Below are 20,058 nucleotides of genomic sequence, written 5' to 3' on the forward strand. Positions count from 1 at the left end.
ACGTGTGAAACATACAGAGAGACATCATTATAAACAGATTCAGGAAAAAATAATTTCTTTCCTGTCTTTTTGTAGTATCGACACCTGCTCAAATGAGTATCTAGTTTTGATAGTTTTAGTATTGATTAGTATTAGTATGATTTTTGATACTTTTGGCAGTCTCAGTGTGTGGTCTGTAGCTACTCTTTAGAAAGAATGATATATTTGCTTTGAATTCTTAACAGATGCCACCTCCCACTGATATTATTGGTACAAATATTGAAAAATAAAACTGCACATTTAAAACATCTCAAATACCGAAATCTAATATGTCTGCCAAATAGGGACTTCATCTGACACACAGGGAGGTTTTGGAGTGTTTCTGTTGTTACTGTTTCAGACCCACATCTGTGTTCACATGAGTAAATGTTGGTCAAATGTGCCAGTGGGCCTCAGGGGGAGTGTTAAGCTGCACTATGTAATTTTCTAGTAAACTATCTGTCATCTGTTGGTCTCCATAGAGATGTTTTGCTTTGCCTGGAATATTCCACAGTATGGCATTAAACATCTCTTTCATTTATTCAATGCCACAAACGCCTTAGTTTGGTGGAGTCTCCTGCTTGTCTCCGTGGAGATTGCTAATTTTTCTGTCAAAAAACAAAGAAAACCCCTCCAGAAACAGGACACGGAATAAGGCCCTCCTCTGTGACAGATATTCACTTTATATTGTTTTATGATCCAGAAATTAATACAAATGAAAACGATTAAATAAATCTGTGCGGTACAAAACAAACACCTTAAATTTTATACATGAATTCTTAAATTCATCTGATATTGAATTAATAATTCGTCATTTAATTAATATATTGTACATTTTTTTTCTATTTTAATTATTCGATGATATATTTAATGATTTAATTAGATATATATTTAACATTTTCACCCTCGGCCCTGTAAACAAAACAGACGCCGGGCAAATCTGACTATTATTGGTCTTCCCGCGCCCTCTGCTGTTTGAATTAGAAAACATTTAAACATGACATCACGAAACAAACTACACTTTCAGCTCTTGAATATTTAAAAAAAATAATTAATGTGCCAAGCAAAGACTAATAGGCTGGGCTAAATTTGTGTCATTTGTATTATGAGTTTTTCTTGCTTGTTGCTTTTTCTTCCGAGCCTCCGTAGCCCGGAAGTCCTCGTAAACACAAGGGCAGATCGGGACAGACAGATCGTGCAGCGTTTTCTCCTCACGTTTATTTCTCGTTTTATTTTATTTTCCCACGTGACTACAGAAACTCCCGCGCACGTCTCTGTGTATGTCACATCCAGCGCAAAGGTGAGAAAAGTTTCTGAAGGTTCGTTTTATCATTAAAGTTTGTCCAGGTTTGGTCTGAAGTGGGTCTAATGACACTACTAAATCTGTACTGAAATAAAAGTACAAATACACCATTTAAAATACTAATAAATGTACGTATAACATGGTACTAATCTAAAATTACAACTGCGCTGTCTGGATCTGAGTCGCAGTTATATATAAATTATGTCCTGATTTAATCCCGATGCCAATCCAAGTTCAGAGGAGGTCAAAGTAGACACAGATCTGTCTTGTATTAGTTCTTGGTTTAGTCCTGGTTTAACCCTTGGTTTCTGAACAGGCTTTAAAACAGGAGTCCTGGTTCAGTTCTGCTTTAGTGCTGTTTAGTACTTATTTAATCCTGGTTTAGCCGTGGTTTAGTCCCTGCTTCAGTCCTGGTTTAGTCCTGGTTTAGTCCTTGTTTAGTCTTAATTTGGGCCTGTTTTAGTCCTATCTTTAGTCCTGGTTTAGACCTATTTTAACCCTAGCTTTAATCCAGCTTTAGTTCTGGTTCAGTCTTGGTTTGGTCCTGCTTTAGCTGTGGTGTAGTTCTGGTGTATTGCTGGTTTAATCCCGGTTCAGTCCTGCTTTAGTCAATGTTTCTCATGTCTCCCCCTCTGCTCAGATGCGCCCCCTGGAGCCTGTGGCGAAGCGTCTGTTGAAGGCGGTGATTGTGGTGGAGCTGCTCGGAGTGTTTGGTGCCTATGGCCTCTTCCACGCCATGAACAACAGCCAAGGTCCCACTTCTGAAACACTAAACTACTTACTAAAGGTGCACTGTGCAACTTTTCTGACAGAGGGTCTGTTACCAGCTTGTCTCCGTGGAGATGTTATTGGCTATTGCACTGCCAGGAATTACAATTACAAGATTTCAGGTCTCTCACTGTACTCCGTTGTACTCTACACAGCAGTGCAGAGTATCCGGCCTTCTAAGAGTCCCTGAGAGGGGTACAAGACAGTGCACCGACCGGGGACTCTGTTGCTCTACTGTCGTTACCCACGCCCACGTGGGTAATGACAGTGACACCTGGAGGAAGAACGACTTCTGTTTTTGCCACAGTTTGTCCATACTGAACACCATGATCAAGCACAAGGGTGTCCATCTGTGCATGTGGCACCAGGACACTCTAGGTTGGAGGTTGATGATCGAATTTGAGGCAACTGACAAGAACCGACGGGCCAAGTGTGCCGCAGCTAATGCAGCCGCAGAGGCAAAAACTCAGGGCTGGGAGGAATTTCGTGAGGCCATGGAGGAGGGCTATCCGATGGCCACAAAGAAATTCTAGCAAACCGTCCAACGCCTCGGGAGGGGAAAGCAGTGCTTTACCAACACTGTTTACAGTGTGGGTGGAGAGCTATTGACCTCAACTGGGAACGTTGTTGGATGATGGATGAATACTTTGAGGATCTCCTCAATCCCATTGTGACGTCTTCCAAGGAGGAAGCAGAAACTGAGGACTTGGAGTTGGACTCATCTGTCACCCTGGGTGAAGTCACTGAGGTGGTTGGCAAGTTCCTTGGTGGCAAAGCTCCAGGGGTGGATGAGATCCGTCCTGAGTATCATAAATCTCTGAATATTGTGGGGCTGTGTTGGTTGACACGTTTTTGTAACGTCGCGTGGCGGCTGGCGACAGTACCTCTGGACTGGCTGACCGGGGTGGTGGTCCCTCTGTTTAAGAGGGGGCCCGGAGGGTGTGTTCCAACTACAGGGGAATTACACTCCTCAAGTCTTGCATTCAGGAGGAGCAGTGCAGTTTTCGTCCCAGTCACGGAGCACTGGACCAGGTCTATATTCTCCATCGGGTCCTCGAGTGTTCATGGGACTTGGTCCAACCAATCCACATGGGTTTTGTGGATCTGGAGAAGGCATTTGACCGTGTCCTTCATGGTGTCCTTTGGGGGGGTGCTCTGGGAGTATGGGGTCTGGGGCCCTTTGTTAAGGACTGTCTGGTCCCTGTATGACCGGAGCAGGAGCTGTGTTCATTGCCATCAGTAAGTCAGACGTGTTCCTGGTGCATACTGGACGCCGCCAGGGCTGCCCTTTGTCACTGGTTCTGTTCATAATATTTATGGACAGAATTTCTGTTTGCAGATGATGTTGTCTTGATGGCTTCATCGAGCCACGACCTGCAGCAGGCACTGGGGCGGTTTGCAGCCGAGTAGCTGAAATGAAAATCATCTCCTCCAAATCTGAGGCCATGGTTCTCGACTGGAAAAAGGTGCTGTGCCTGCTCCAGTTGGGTGGAGAGTCCCTGCCTCAAGTGGAGGAGTTCAAGTATCTTGGCTTCTTGTTCACGAGTGACGGAAGGATGGAGCATGAGATTGACAGTTGGATTGGTGCAGCGTCCGCAGTGATGTGGTCGCTGTATCAGTCTGTTGTGGTAAAGAAGGAGCTGAGCCAAAAGGCAAAGCTCTTGATTTAGCAGTCAGTCTACGTTCCTACCCTCACCTCATGGTCATGAGCTTTGGGTAATGACTGAAAAGACAAGATAGCAGATACAGGCTGCCGAAATGGGTCTCCTCCGCAGGGTGGCTGGGTGCTCCCTCAGAGATAGAGTGAGGAGCTCAGTCACATAGGAGGAGCTCGGAGTAGAGCCGCTGCTCCTCCATATTGAGAGGAGCCAGCTGAGGTGGCTCAGGCATCTGTTCAGGATGCCTCCTGGACGCCTCCCTGGAGAGGGCACGTCCCACTGGGAGGAGGCCCCGGGGAAGACCCAGGACACGCTGGAAGTTTTCATTGCTTAAAAAATACCGTGTAAAATATGCATTACTACTGTAAGAGGGGCTGCTTCTCCATAGATCTGACCTGTAACTTGGTCTGTTGATGGCACCTGCTTATTTCCATGGACATGAGTTTAATGGGTTTAAAGGAATAACATCTCCATGGAGACAAGCTGGTCACAGACATTGCCCTGAAATATCACAGTGCAGCTTTAATAGAATTACATATGAAAACCTAAATCACTCAGTGTCACAGAATGTTATTTTTTGACTCCATCAGACTTCAGGAGCAAAGTGAACCGTCGCTTCCCTTCAGTCTTAGAAGGTGAGTATAAAGTTACTACAAATTAGGTTTGAACGGTTTGCCCAAAACAATAATCACTGAACTGAAAGTAAATACATTTGCTTTGAGAAGCTCACACTTCACCGTGATTGGTTAGATCCACCTGTCACTCAAAGGCTGACCAAACTTTGAAACTTTCAGATCAGTCTCATCTGAAACTAGGCCGGGTCTAATAAAACAGGCTAAAACTATAACTTCATTTCATACAGTAGTGATACTTGTATAATTACATGTACTTCTCAGGGACCTTGGGCCTAATAACAAAAAAAAACCCTTGTGTTGTACTAGTCTTGTTTTATTTAGACAAATCTTCAGATAATGTACAAAACCCACAGCAAACACAAAAACTGCAGGAAGTGTCCACCTTCTCTCATTGGTCGGTTGTGTCGTTGCAGCATATTATCTCTCCAATGAGTGGGCAGGAGTTTATGGCATCAGGGAGAGAGACCGCGAGGCTTGGAGACAGGACTGATCTGGACCGGGACCTAGACCTGGACCAGGTTTTATTTACACAGGTAAATTCTATAGAGGTCAAACATAGGTGTTACCATCTCATTGTCCATGTACAATGTTCCATTTCCATCCACTGTCCCTCGCACGCTCACTCATTTACTAAAAAAGGAATTATCTCTCCGTCACCCACTCAGAGCCTGACAGAGGTGACCAATAGAAGACATGGGTGAGTGGAAAAAAAAAAACATCTCCTTTTTTTGAGGCTAGAGCTGCATTAAAAAGTGAAACACTGAATCGCAATCTGACGACATAAGCAAATGGCATATCATCAAAAGGATGAGCTCACGATTTGATTTTGATCCCTGTATCACCAACTCAGCCTCTGAGACATTTGGATTTAAAGTTTTGACTTGTATTACTTTACACTAAAAATGCATAAAACTCTAAAAACTCTTAATTCTTTCATATCAAGGAACATTTAACATGTCAGGAGTCCACTGTTAACGCCTTGCTGCCTTAATATTACAACAAATATCATATATTAATAATATATAAAATTTATGGACTCAGATTTAAGGCATTTTATTTAAATGTCCATGTCTGTTCCCTCCCAGGACCCATCACTTCCTCCTCTTGGCGTTGGACTTCCTGTTTGCTGTGCAGGCGCGTGTGGTGGACTTCCTGTTTCCTGTGTATGCACGTGCGGTGGACTTCCTATTTCCAGTTTGTACGTTCTTTTTCCTCTGGAACAGGCTCTTCTTCCTCCTCAGAGTTTTAGCGTCACGGTCGTGAATCCAGTCGTCGCGCTGAGACTCCCACTTCAGCTGCTTCACACCTGGAAAACAACCAAACAATCAGATCAGAATGTCATACCTGAGCAGGAACCAACCAATCACACTATTACTAATATGTCTGTGTAATCCCTGAGTCATCCAGATATGATCCATAGTAAAAGAAAAATTCAAATCTGTAAACTGGACAAAAAGTTGTAGAAGTGAAGATGTTTTGTTGCTTTGCCTTCAGTGTCCCACAGTATGGCATTAACATAAATTTAAACATTTGTTTAAATACAGGTTTTTATTTTCAAACATGCATTCAACCTTGCCTCTCTCTAGATCTGACCTGTAACATGGTCTGGTGCTCATCTTCATTAAGCCTCACCTCTCCCTAGATCTGACCTGTAACATGGTCTGGTGCTCTTCTCCATTAAGATCCATATTATGGATCTTAATGGAGACTAAATTACCGTAAATTTCGGACTATAAGCCGCGACTTTTTCCCCACGCTTTGAACCCTGCGGCCTATACAGCAGTGCGGTTTATTTATAGAATTTTACTGGATAACGGCCACCGGGGGCGCTCTCTAGCTGTAAACGTAAAAGTGAGACAGACGTGGGGAAAGATTCTGCTCTGAAGAATTCACTAGTTTTGATTTTGAACGATCATTTTGCGCATCATGAAATGGATATGATGCGGTTTTTAAGATAAAGAAGGAAATAGAACAATGGTCGGCAACCTTTAACACGCAAAGAGCCATTTGGACCCACTTTCCACGTAAAATAAAACACTGGGAGCTGCAAATACTTTGACATCTAAAATGAAGATAACACTGTATAATAATAATAATGTAACGGAATAATGTAGGTTTTATTTTTTATTTAGACAGACAGGCCTTCTACACGTGGCAGATAAATATGGCAAAAATAACTTAAGTGCATAAAAAAATACAACTCACCAAACCGCTGCATCAGTGGGAGCCCTGCACTGATTATGTGATTATGTCTACTCTGCTCCGCAGTTTCTTTAAAAAAAACAAAACTCTAAAGGCGTATCGTTTAATCCCAGGTGCTTATTCTCCATGTGCCAAAGCAGTTTTGAAGGTTTCATTGCCTCATTTGCTTTTCCCACATATTACGCAGAGCGGACTCTTCGCGTGAGAGTCACCTGTAGCGACAAACCCAGATTTTAAGTAGGTATTGTCTGTTAAATTTATCTTTCTTTTTCTTGGAGGTCGTAGTCTCCTCTTCTGGCTCCTCAGCTGCCTTTCCCCCTTTGTTAAAAGCTCTCCAAAGACTTTTGTTTTGGCTCATTTTCACTCGCTTGTGGCTTTACTTTTGGGCGGCATGTCTGATGTGTTATACGTGATACGTCATCGTGGAGACAAGAGCAAATAATATACTTGCTACTACATCAAATAGATTTCTGTGGCGATTTCCAGCAGGATTTTCATGATACATCTACGGATGAGCTCATTAGTGTGTCATTAGGGATGGGCGAAAGTTGCTCCTGACCCCTGTGCGCACAGTGTCTGAAAATCAGGGTTCTTTACGCAGGACTGTGAGCTGTGTCACTGTCTGTGTGAGACGTGAGACGTGTTTGTTTTGAACATTGTTCCACGAGTGTGACGCTTATTTTTAGCAACGAAAAATAAGAAAATATAATTTTATTTTAAGATCATAATAATCTTCCAATTTAAACTACAACAAAAAAGAGCTAACACAAATAAAATACACTTCAATTAAATACTTAAAATTTATTTTCCCAAGCCACGCAGAGCCGCAGTATAAGGCTGAAAGAGGCGCATGCAGCTCCGGAGCCGCGGGTTGCCGACCCCTGAAATAGAGCCACTGCATGTAAGCTCGGCATCAATGAATCCAACTTGGTCAATGTAAAAAGACAACAAAAGTTTTCATAGGAAATAAAAGCAGATTTTCCATGTTGGTGCAGCTTTATTTTCTAAACCTGCAGGTGTGTTCATCCCGTGTTGATGTCGTGTTGGTGCCAATTTTCAGGCACAGTTTAAAAAAAGCGTGTCAGTGCACCGTCTTTCTGTGTAAATATCTCATGTTACAATATGAAAACCTGCGGCTTATATATGTACAAAATTGATTTTCTTTTCAAATTTAGCTGGTGCGGCTTATATTGAGGTGCGCTCTATAGTCCGAAATTTACGTATATTAAGGGACTGCATGTGTGCTGCCTGTCTGTGGATATTTTCACATGAAACTGTATTTTAAGGAGCAACATCTTTGTGGATAAGACTTCAGAGGGATTTCCTGTGGTCTCTCAGTGTCTGTGTAAATTTTATTTCTTACTAAAATAAAACAATGGTTTATTTTCGATTAAATGTGCTAAAGCTTCAGAGCCTAGTATTTCCATGGGTTCATGTTTAGTGTTTTGTACCTGCTTTGTCAGAGTTCCTCAGGGCGTTGAGTCCAGCATTATCGAATTTAGAACCAGAGTTTTCATCCAACAGAGACCCGAACTGATGAAGGACAAGAAGATATGAGACAGAGACAGGACCAGGACTAAAGCAGGACTAAAGCATGACTGAACCAGGATGAAACCAGGACTCAAACTTGTCACAGATTCTCACCTCTTCAGAAGATGCAAACATGGCTGAATCACTCTTTCCTTTCTTCTTTTTTGCTCCTTTTGGGCCTGAAATTATTTGGGTTAGAATTACTATAAATCACAATTTTATTTTTTATTATTATTATGATTATTTTAGATTCATATTTTGTACCTAAACCTTGAGAAAAGTCCAGCTCTTCTGAATGTTTTCTCTTGTTTTTTTTCTTCTGTGGTTGAACCTCCATCTCCCCCTCTGAATCTGCAGCAGTGACAAAAACATCACATTATTTTTGTCAAATAAAATAAATTTTTCAAATTTTTGTCTAAACCTGAAATCACCAAAACTCACCTCCCAAATCCTCATCTTCCTCCAGCTCTGGGACTGAACATGAAATAAAAAATTAGACAAGTCTTACAGTTTAAGTAGGGTTGAAAATCAGATACTAATTGATACTAAAACCACTATTGAAATTTTCAACAGATATTGATACTAAAGTCCCATTGCCAGGACAGAAATGAACCTTTCCTGAATATGTTTATAATGATCTTGATGAAATGAAGTATAAGACACATAGACAAGTATACGCCCATGGACCACTATGGGAGATGAGAGACATGGAGCTGAGCAGAGTGTGAGAGAGTGAAAGATGTACTAAACCTGAGCAGACAGATGAGACAGAGAGCTACAGACACACGTCCTACCCTCTTCATCATCTTCATCAGGATCTATGAAAGTTCCGCCCTCTTCCTCAAACTCCTCCCCAAAGTCTTCCTCATCCAGACTCAGCTCCACCTCCTCATCGTCCAAGTCCAGATCCGAGTCCTGGTCTGGGTCTGAGTCCTCAGAGCCAGAGTCCGCTCTCCCCTGTTTCTGGCTCACGCTCCTGGGACACAGACAGGTCACACAATGGTGATCCACCCCAGGAGAATCCACATTTTCAGGATGGGACCCCCAAAATGTGTGATGGACCCAGGGCCCCACAGCAACTGATACTTTGCAGTACAAAAAAGATTCAAAGAGCACATTTTCAGGAGCCTGTGATCAATCTGAGCGTTCATAGTGCTGTTCAGGAGTTTGATTTTTAACAAAAAAGCAAAAGTGACTCACTGAAAAACTGTTAGCTAATGCTAACTAGCTTAGTGCTGTGATTTTGTAAGTCAGTTCTTAATGGTCAAATTGTGTTAAAATGAAATCTACGAAAGTCCCAGACAGACCATTCTTACGTTAAACCCCCAGGGAATACTGCGTCTGCAAAGTATCAATATGAAATAAACCATCATTTCAATGGCAAAACATCACAAAGTCAGATTAAATTCCATTTCTATAGTTTTTGTGCAATTTGACAAATCACATTTTTTGTGTCCTTACAGTACAGAGAAAAGGATTAAATAGTCTAATTTTAAAAATGACCCTCACTTTAATAATCACTAATTTATTAGACAAAGTGAATCAAAATGAATGAAAGAGTTCACTGTTTGGTCCGTTATGTTCCAAAGAGATTGTGAGAACTGAAATGTGTGAAAATCCCCTGTCAAAGCCCCTAAACATTTCCTCACATTAAAACAGGGTTAAAGCCCCACTGCGAGACATATCACTGAACTGGAACAGTAGACTCACCCAGCAAAGTCAAGGTCGTCGTCTTTGAGCTGAGCGTAGTATGAATCTCCCTCACACGAGTCTGAGCAAAGAGAGGTTTATCAGAATGTAAGTACAATAATGTTCCTGTGTGTCAGATGCCCTCCCCATGTCTCCATGGGGTGTGATTCTGTATAAAGCTGCTACCCCTGTAGTTTGGACTGCTGAAAACATGTTCTGAAATGAATGAGATTCATGAATTAGCTTAACGAGAGTGCATTTAACTTCTATGGGGTATTAACTGCTAACACATCACCATGTTACCTTTTATTGTTTTGAAAATTCGCCCCTAGTGACATCTCAGCGCAATCAACAGCATCCCACTAATCGACTAATTAAACTACTGCACATCACATCAGGTTAATCAAGTTGCTGTGTACAGTTTTGTGTCATGTTTTTGTGTATTTATGGAGAATTGTTGTGTGGGAGCATGGGTGACGTAGGCTTGTGGGCGGCGCACTGGACTGAATCTTACAGTTAACTGTAACAAGGGTACGAATAGAGCCCTGGAGAGATCATTAGATTACTCAAACATGCATGGATGACATCTAAAACCTCATTAGGTACGATTCTGATGAGGGAACAACATTATAACTTGGTTGAAAGTTCAGGTTTCAGTCTCTCTGAGATGTGAATACCCCTGGATGGGTTTATAATGTGACCCCTGTGTGACCCCTCTGTGATGCCCTGTGTGACCTCTGACCCAAAATCTTCTCGAACTCGTCGTCGTCCACGTCCTCGATGCTCTCCGTGTCTCCATCAGGACGAGGTCTGCGGCTCTGCTGCTGCTCACGACGTTTACAAAAGAAACTACAACACAAGGAAATGTCAAAATACTGATCAGAATACTCCTGCTACTCCTACAACAACTCCTGCTACAACTCCTGCTGCTGCTACTACTACTCCTGCAACTCCTGCTGCTGCTACTACTCCTGCAACTCCCGCAACAACTACTCCAGCAACTACTCCTGCTACTACTCCTGCAACTCCTGCATCTCCTGCTACTACTCCTGCTATCACTCCTTCAACTACTCCTGCAACTACTCCTCCTGCAACTCCTGCTACCACTCCTGCATCTACTCTTACTCCTCATACTACTCTGGCAACTCCTGCAACTACTCTTACTCCTCATACTACTCTGGCAACTCCTGCAACTACTCTTACTACTCATAATACTCTGGCAACTCCTGCAACTACTCTTACTCCTCATACTACTCTGGCAACTCCTGCAACAACTCCTACTACTCCTGCAACACCTACTCCTGCATCTCCTCCTACTACTCCTGCAACAACTCCAGCATCTCCTGCTACTCAGGACAGGAGAGTTACAGCGTGAGATGGGGGGCAGAGAGAGTAGACATTCAGCAAAGGTGAGAACAACCCCATATGAATCTCCCTGAGTTCAGATGGGCATGATTGACAGGTAAATTAGCCAATCAGGGACACATATGGTTCGTCTGTATAAAAACAAATATGGCCGCTTACGAGGAAAAAAGAAAGGACAAAAAACATCGTGGGACTGAAAAACACGGTGTTTTCTGCAGAATCAAGCCGAGCACAAAACTCTTTTATTATAAACTAATCTGATTAATCGATCATGTTTGGTTCTGGCTCGAGTCGCGACAGAGGGAGTGGTGACCAGACTGATATCCTTCTGTATAAAAATACAGACATATCAGTCTGGACTTACCAGGCAACATAATATCCATATATTTAAGAGCTGAAGTCTCACCGATGGAAGAAGACTTGGTCCACTGGAATCTGGCTCTCATCTCTGGACACAAACTCCTCACAGTTCACTGAAAGAACACTTATTTTATTTCACATAAAAATCTGAGAAAAGGCTCAGCAATATTATATTTATTATATATAATATTATATATTATTATATTAGTAACATGTTTCAGTAAGTGAGACTTTACAGTGGGTGACTGACCAGGCAGAGACGACGCCCATTTGTTTTTCTTTGGTTGCAGCACCACAGAATCTGTGTTCTCTGAAATCAAAATTCAACCTGTCAAATCTTTGTCTTTTACACAGTTTTTCAAGAAATAATGAAACAAATGTTGAATTAATTAATAAAAGCCTCACGTTTTCCTTTGAGCTGTTTGGGATTCCTGAAAACGAATCTGTCCAAGAACCGGATCAGAGTAAAGTCCTGCAGAGGGTCTCCAGTGTACAAGATACTGTTGCCCTGAAAAAGTCAGACCTGGTTCAGTCCCCCGTTACAGTCCCCCGTTACAGTCCCCCGTTACAGTCCCCCGTTACAGTCCCCCGTTACAGTCCCCCGTTACAGTCCCCCGTTACAGTCCCCCGTTACAGTCCCCCGTTACAGTCCCCCGTTACAGTCCCCCGTTACAGTCCCCCGTTACAGTCCCCCGTTACAGTCCCCCGTTACAGTCCCCCGTTACAGTCCCCCGTTACAGTCCCCCGTTACAGTCCCCCGTTACAGTCCCCCGTTACAGTCCCCCGTTACAGTCCCCCGTTACAGTCCCCCGTTACAGTCCCCCGTTACAGTCCCCCGTTACAGTCCCCCGTTACAGTCCCCCGTTACAGTCCCCCGTTACAGTCCCCCGTTACAGTCCCCCGTTACAGTCCCCCGTTACAGTCCCCCGTTACAGTCCCCCGTTACAGTCCCCCGTTCAGGTCCTGGTTTCAGTCCCTGGTCTAGTCCTAGTCTCACCTGGAGGATGGTCTTGGCGAACAGGGACACTGAGGGGTGGAAGTGTCCTGAGAGCTGTGACACAAACATGAGTTAGACTGAGGTCCCCATGGAGATAAACAGGTTTAATGCTGTACTGTGGAGCAATGTGGAGCAAGTAACAACATCTCCATTGAGACAAGCAAGTGGCAGATCCTCCACTAGAAAAATTACATTAACTAACTAACTAAAAAGCCAATTAGTCATTTCCATACCCAGCTCCTTCCTTTTAAGTCCCTGTCCCTGATTTGTCCATGTATTTGAGCAAAATGTGTCCTGCCCCAGCAGATATATTGTATAAGCAGCTCTGGAGGTCAAATAAGTCCACTGTGTTCTGTCTGCATTTAATTATAAAGTGTTTTATTATCTGATAATCAGCATGCTAAAAGTACACTTAAGTGCAGGGTTAAACTACTGCATCTGTAAAAAAGTACACATACAGTAGTTTAACCCTTTCATACCTGGTGTAGTTCCCAGAGTGTGGCGAGGTCGGCTCCACAGTACAAAGGGTTCCTGTGCAGAGGGTCGTAGGACTGCACGCTTTTACCTCCTGAAAACACAAAAGATCAAAACCCAGAATGTCAGACACATCAGAAGAATAATTAGGTGTTTTTGCTGTGCTTTGCAGCTCCTGGTACTTTTTTTTAGTTTCAGTTTAGTTCCATGTTCACACAGACCAACGATGACCAGACTCACATCTTCGTTAAGCACTGGAGAAGTGTGTATTTTGAATCACAGACTGAAGCAAACTCCAGCACAGAAAACAGAATAAACTGTTTAGTTAAAGATTTGACCTTTTCCAGGGAGGATCAGACAGCTGCTCGTCTCCAGGAGATGTGATTGTTTTAGATGAAATGTTCCACTGTCTGGAATTAAACCAATTTATCTCTAGGGAATCAATCAGATGACACCACCAGGTAAAGTTCACAGGTCAGATCTGTGGAGAGGTGATTCCACAGCAAGAATGCGTATTTTTCTAGCAATAAAACATTAGTAATTATAAAATGCTAGAGAGAGTAGTTTAATGCTATTTAATTTGGAACATTCCAGACAAAGCAATACCACTGTCATGGAGACAAGCAGATGGTGGACCCCCTACCAGAAAGGTTCCACAATGCCTCTTTAAATTCAGGTGAAGACTTTTTTGCAGTGTACAAGTGAGTGTCGTACCCTCCATGTTGTGGTGGTGTACCCATGATGCACTGGGCCTGTCTTCATGGGGCTGCTGGGGTTTGTTTGTGTGCACAAATCGTTCGCTGTCCTCCTCCTCTCTCTCTTCCTTCTCCTCTCCTTTGTCTCCCTGCTCCTTCTCCACTGGCCCTCCCTCCTCTTCGTCGGGCAGATCTCTGAAAGTCTCCTCCTCTTCTTCCTAAACACAGGGTCACATTAAAAACAAAACACTACAATACATCCAGAGAGCTGTTACCAATGAGCATGTAAGTATAATAAGATCTGAAGATGAACCAACGATGTTGTTGTGTTGTTTTCAGGGGCCTGTGCTCATTGGGGCAAAATGCCAAAAACATTATTTTTCTTCCGCATTACTTCCTGGATACTTGCCTATTATAGATCCATGCCAAATGGCATAAATAAGATGGAGGAATGATAGGTACTGATACTTGAGGTCAAAATAAGTCCAGTGTGTTCTGTCATCATCTAATTATGAAGCATTTAACTGTCCTTGTTGCTGATGTTAGCATTACGGTGACAGCAAAACTCCACTCTGGTCTCTGAGAGTTGTGAAAAGTGCTTTTAAACACATGGTGGTGAATAATTAGGATGCTGAAAATGCAGAATGTAAGTGAAGAATAACTTTGGACCACTGCAAACGTTCTGAAATGAACTAGTTCTGTTTTTCACATTCTTAAGACAGTAGAAATCAGGTACAGTGCCAACTCCTCTTCCCTCCTCCCTTCTCTCACCTCGCTGGTTTGCAGGAGGCATCTGAGCACAGGTCGGCTCTTCAGGACCTCAGACAGGAGAAACAGAGCTCCACACACAAATGCTGGGCTCTGCTCGGCGCTGACCTGGAGCAGCCTCTTCAAGAAGGCCTTTACGCGCCTCAGAACAGTGTCCGACCTCAAGGACTTATACAGAAGATTCAAGAACATCCCTTGACGAGAAGACCCGGAGAGACCAGGGTCCAACAGCTTTCTACAGGAGAGAAACAAGAGTTAATCGGGTCTGAGCCCGGGTCTGAGCCCGGGTCTGAGCCCGGGTCTGAGCCCGGGTCTGAGCCCGGGTCTGAGCCCGGGTCTGAGCCCGGGTCTGAGCCCGGGTCTGAGCCCGGGTCTGAGCCCGGGTCTGAGCCCGGGTCTGAGCCCGGGTCTGAGCCCGGGTCTGAGCCCGGGTCTGAGCCCGGGTCTGAGCCCGGGTCTGAGCCCGGGTCTGAGCCCGGGTCTGAGCCCGGGTCTGAGCCCGGGTCTGAGCCCGGGTCTGAGCCCGGGTCTGAGCCCGGGTCTGAGGCGGTAAAATTTTTAATCCATCCAAGAGCATTAACATCTGAGAGAACATTGAAATCAGAACTTTAAACTAATCCAAGAATCCCATGCATTTCAATGTACATCTGGCACACAGAGAGGGCGTGCGACACAGAGGGAGGGTGTGCGACACAGGCGGAGGGTGTGCGACACAGGGGGAGGGTGTGCGACACAGGGGGAGGGTGTGCGACACAGGGGGAGGGTGTGCGACACACTCACCTGTATAGGGCACCGTAGTAGCGGTCAGACACACTCTGCTGTGAGTCCATGACCTGGTACAGCAGCATGAGTGCTTGTATCGCGGTGTTAAACTTAACCACGTGAACCACAGAGAACAGTGCGTCCATGTGCTTCTTCACTGCCTCGTCTCCTTCCGCCGCGAAAGGATACGCACGGTTCACTCCACTCAGCAATGCGCCCAGCATCTTACTATGCACCTGTCGCCGCTTTACGCACCAGTTGAAGAATGAAAAGTAGATCCCGATGAGGCGCGCGGCAAGATCTGCGTTGTCTCGGCTCAGGATCACCTTTACAAGAAGAAACAGGGACAGCTTTTTTTTAGTTTGTGCAGTATGAAAGAGCGAAGCAAGGGGCTTCAGTATTCTAGAAAAAAAAAAGTAAAGGTCCTATATTGAGCAAAAATGAGCCTTGTGAGCTTTAGGCTATGCTATAATGTTATTACCTCCTCAAAAACATACGTGGAGCTCAAAAAGCACTGTTCCAACTTTTGATACCATTTAGTGGCAGTTTTCAAGTTAACAGCTCCTCCATCGCACAGGAGGTGCTCCACTGTATAAAAACACTGTGGGGCACTTACTGTATTACCACATGACATCACAAGGTGGAGCAGAATGTTTTCTGTTTGAGAGAAGAAATACTAAGCCTAAATATGCAGGGTTTATGTGAATGAAACAAAACACACCTCCAGGTATGTTTGTGATGAGGAAAGAACATTGTAACATAGATCAAAAATAGCATAATATGGGCCCTTTAATGGCCTAAAATGGAATTCCTCTAAAAGCTATAGTCACATTGTACTCATTCATTCACCACACACTCAATCACTAAGGCATTTCTGAGGCTGCCAATTTACACCATCGAATCCTCCCACCACCAACACCGCACACACCACATTCATACTGGGCAATGTGGATGAAGTGCCTTGCTTAAGGACACAGCATCAGTATCCACTGGTCTGAGTTGGATTCAAACTGCTGATCTTCAGGTTGGTGGATGAGTGCTCTAGCCACTGAGCCACTGCAGCTTTGTGTCAATTTAAAACTTTTAATCAATGATATTCTGGCCCTGTTTGCTCTTCCTACAATCACAAGATGGCCGCTGCAATTACCCCAGCAACAGAATCCATGATCTCTCTTTATCGATACTCTGCAGTGACATCACACTGGGGGTGTTCTACATCGTATCTCTATGGTGGAATCTTCATCAGTTACCATGGAGACACAATGCACACACTGGCAAACACTGTATTTTTTCCTTGACCTTTAGATGATTTTAAAACTTGTTTGACAAATTGTATTTAAACAGCACATTTTTAGGAGCCTGTGTTCAAATTCATGTGTGTTCATAGTCCAGTTTAGGACTTTGATTTTCAACAATAGGTGACAATGACCAACTGAAAACAGTAACAGTTGGCTAATACTAGCTTGTGACTGTAAATTAATGTGTGAGAGACTTGTTTAACAGCACAAATCGGTTCACTTGTTGTAGTTCTTGGTAAGTCAGTTCTCTTTCTGGTCAGGTTGTGGTAAAACAAAGTCAGATTAAAGTCTGCAGAGCTTCAGACAGAGCAGTGCCAACAGTTGCATCACACCCCAGGGAATGCTAATGACATCAGCTGCAAAGCATTAATAACACCTCATTGATAGTACCTGATTGAGAAAGCAGAGGGCGTAGTACTGGGCCTTCTCTCCGATGTTTGCTCTGAATAGCAGTCTCTCAACCTCAGCACACACCACGCCCTTCATGTTGGGGTGTCTGTGGAGCAGTGTTTCTAGCACATGGGATGCTTTAGCTGCTAGCTTGTACTCAGGGTCACCCAGTTTGTTCACCATCTGTGTGAGCAGAGCCTTTTCCTGCTCTGGCTGTGCACTCAGCAGCTCAAATGCCGTCATCAGCGCCTTGGTTTTAGTCGTGAGCACCGTGTCATGCGAGACTGCCTCCAATGCAGTGACAAACTCGGCCACCAGCAGTTTGAGGTGGTGCTCATAGATCCAGAGGAGGAGTCTGCGGTCCCGGGTGTCTCTGTTCCCACTCGCCTTCTCCTCCAGCGACTCGAGTGGACGCTGGGAAAACGCCTGGAGTTTGCGGTTTTCCGGGAGCAGGTCAGACAGGAGCAGCTCTCGGATCGTGTCCAGAGCCATCAGACCCATCCTGCGAGTAAGCATGGGATGATATAAGCGCATGGGATGATACAGGCTAACTGTGGCCCTCCACATTATTTTATGCGGCCCTCGACAGGGTAAATTAAAAGGTATGATGGTCTTAAAATGTAATTTTACCAGGAGATACGCTGTTACACAGCCATATTTTTACATCTAGGCAAATTCATAAACAATATTTGTAACTTGAATAAGTAATAAATACAGAAACAGCAAATTAACAAGTTAAAAAAGTAGTTAGATTTATTTTACATCTGGCCCTTTGAGAGCAGCCATTTTGCTGGTGTGGCCCTCGGTGAAAATGTGTTTGACACCCCTGTACTAGACAATATTATTGTTTATTATCCCATCCCTACCTGCGAGAGCCCTTCTTCTTCACCATAGACATCAGGTTCTCCAGATGTTCCAGAGAATGAACCGGAGAGTCCTGGATCAGAACCGTCATGGCTGCCATACGATCGGCCAGGACCCCCGCGGACACCACCGTCTTCATCCACGTGGAGTTGGCTCCTTTCTGGAGGTTCTTCTTGGTTCTGTACAGATCTACCTCATTCTCCAGAAGCTGCTGGGCCAGAGCCTTGTACTTGGAGAGCAGATGTTTGTCCTGGTTTGAGGAGCTAAACTCGGAGGCGTAGTCATTGTCGTACCACTTTCCTCCAGGTTTGATCAGTAGTGCACTCCTCTTTGTGAACTCAAACAAGTTAGCTTTGAGTTTCTTGGACTCTTTTGTTTTCTGGTCTGATTTATTTGAAACATTCTCATACTTTTTGTCCTTTTCTTTGGGTTTGGTCTCATTCTGTGTTTCTAGTTTCTCCACATTGGTCTCTTCTGGAACCTCCTCTTCATCAGGAATAATCTGAAACAAGAACAACAGAAAAACTAAATAAGATGAATCATTACATGCGTTTTATAAAGAAGACATGTGATTTTGGTGGAGAATTTAGTATGAAATTATAACATACGTAGTTGACTTTAAAGGGCCCGTATTGCACTATTTACTGATCTGTTATAGTTTTGTTTCCTCATCACAAATTTGAATTTTGTTTCATCTTCAAGACGTCATTTGATCTGGTACATATTCACTGCTCTGTATTTACTTCGTTCTCCAATTTTATTTTCTTTACAGGTGATACTTAAAGGATTCGGCAGCATTACCTAGTCATTTTGGTACAAATGAAACAAAAACCCGCTGCTCGCTAGTGTGACAGCTATCCATCAGAGGTGCTGACTCTTTGTTGTGATGATATTTACAGTGGCGTCGGCACGGTGGTTTTCTAACTTGGAAGTCAGTCGACTTGTTTCTTTTATTAAGTCATTTTAGATGAATATTACAATTTAAAATGTGCAAATTATAACATAATGATGTCATAGATTATATCTGAGACACAAGCACAATAGGTTTGCTTTAATGGTACTATTAAAAGTGGTACTTCATTTCCATATTAAGTTAATCAACACAACTGTCATACAGTTTAAATGTTTCATAGGACTGGTTACCTGCAGACTGGAGTAACCTCTGATGCCTAGTTTGGTGATGAACTTCTTCAACTCTCCCTCCTCCAGGTCATCAATTGCTCCTTTCTTCCCTCCATCGATCAGTTCATTTGACTCATCCACAGCAGACAACATGACAAAGTCTGCCTGAAAAATATACAAACAAAACAGAGTCAAGAGGAGAAGAGGATGCACAGGAGAGGGTCAGATGGAAACCCTGAGTTCTTCTCTCAAACAGAAAATATTCTGTTCCACTTTGTGATGTCACAGGAAGTGCTAAATTGTGTTTTAAAACTCCATACACCTTCACTAGGGCTGAAACTGTCAGTTTCTGGTGGCCGTTAACTGGGAAACCACCACTACATGACCTCACAAGGTGGAACAAAGCCTTTTGAGCTTTGAAAATGTAGACAGACTAATAATAAAGGGTTACTCAAACGTGTGTGAGCTCCGGCTATATTTTTGATGAGGAAACAACATTTTAACAGGGCTTAAAGCTCACAAGAGTGACTTTTGCCTGATATAAGACCTTTAAACACTGTCTGGGTCATGTTTTCACGCGGATCTCACCTGGGTTCCTCCCAGCTTCAGAACCTCCTCCAGATTAAACTTATCTTCCGCGTTAAACCCATCCTTTTTGGGCCCGGGCTCCTCGTCTCCGCTCGCCTCGCTCAGCTCTCCGTTCCCCAGCTCGTCCTCGGCTCCGTCCGCGCTCCCGAAGCTCATTTTGGAGGGTTTTCCTCGCCTTTTCTGCTTGTTTTTAGCTCCCATGCTTTCTCCAGCAACGTGAGACAGAGTGACCCGGATGTGCAAGCTGACGTCACAGCGCAGGATCCGTTCTACAAAAATAAACAAAACATTTTTATTAAATTATTATATTTTAACATTTTAATTATTATATTCATTGTTTTTCATAACTCTACTTTCAAATAGTTTTACTTATGTTTCCTTGAAATCTAAATGAAAGACAGTAGTATAAAACACAGAATATAATATAATATAATATAATATAATATAATATAATATAATATAATATAATATAATATAATATAATATAATATAATATAATAAATATAATGCTAATATCATGTACACATTTATTAAAATTACATTGCTTGGACTATTATCAGATTAGCATAAAT

At 43.3% G+C, this 20,058-nt stretch overlaps 2 protein-coding genes across 2 annotated transcripts; one reads left to right on the top strand and one right to left on the bottom strand.

Moving 5' to 3' along the window:
- The first annotated feature begins 1,185 nt into the window (after nucleotides 1-1,185).
- Nucleotides 1,186-4,883, top strand: LOC117392418 (protein CEBPZOS-like). Its single transcript, XM_033990481.2, has 4 exons — nucleotides 1,186-1,318; nucleotides 1,962-2,073; nucleotides 4,338-4,382; nucleotides 4,796-4,883. Exons 2-4 carry the CDS (start codon nucleotides 1,962-1,964, stop codon nucleotides 4,870-4,872), a joined length of 234 nt encoding a protein of 77 aa, XP_033846372.1. The 5' UTR covers nucleotides 1,186-1,318; the 3' UTR covers nucleotides 4,873-4,883.
- A 590-nt stretch (nucleotides 4,884-5,473) lies between these two features.
- Nucleotides 5,474-19,717, bottom strand: cebpz (CCAAT enhancer binding protein zeta). Its single transcript, XM_033990483.2, has 20 exons — nucleotides 19,487-19,717; nucleotides 18,920-19,063; nucleotides 17,779-18,278; nucleotides 16,913-17,414; nucleotides 15,243-15,550; nucleotides 14,466-14,697; nucleotides 13,714-13,912; nucleotides 13,005-13,093; nucleotides 12,526-12,579; nucleotides 11,934-12,036; nucleotides 11,779-11,838; nucleotides 11,575-11,641; nucleotides 10,546-10,652; nucleotides 9,825-9,885; nucleotides 8,909-9,090; nucleotides 8,556-8,588; nucleotides 8,379-8,465; nucleotides 8,229-8,293; nucleotides 8,036-8,117; nucleotides 5,474-5,688 (listed from the first exon to the last, which is right to left on the bottom strand). Exons 1-20 carry the CDS (start codon nucleotides 19,685-19,687, stop codon nucleotides 5,474-5,476), a joined length of 3,291 nt encoding a protein of 1,096 aa, XP_033846374.1. The 5' UTR covers nucleotides 19,688-19,717.
- Between the last annotated feature and the right edge of the window lie 341 nt (nucleotides 19,718-20,058).

The sequence above is a fragment of the Periophthalmus magnuspinnatus genome, chromosome 24, assembly GCF_009829125.3.
Source record: "Periophthalmus magnuspinnatus isolate fPerMag1 chromosome 24, fPerMag1.2.pri, whole genome shotgun sequence".
Classification (NCBI taxonomy): domain Eukaryota; kingdom Metazoa; phylum Chordata; class Actinopteri; order Gobiiformes; family Gobiidae; genus Periophthalmus; species Periophthalmus magnuspinnatus.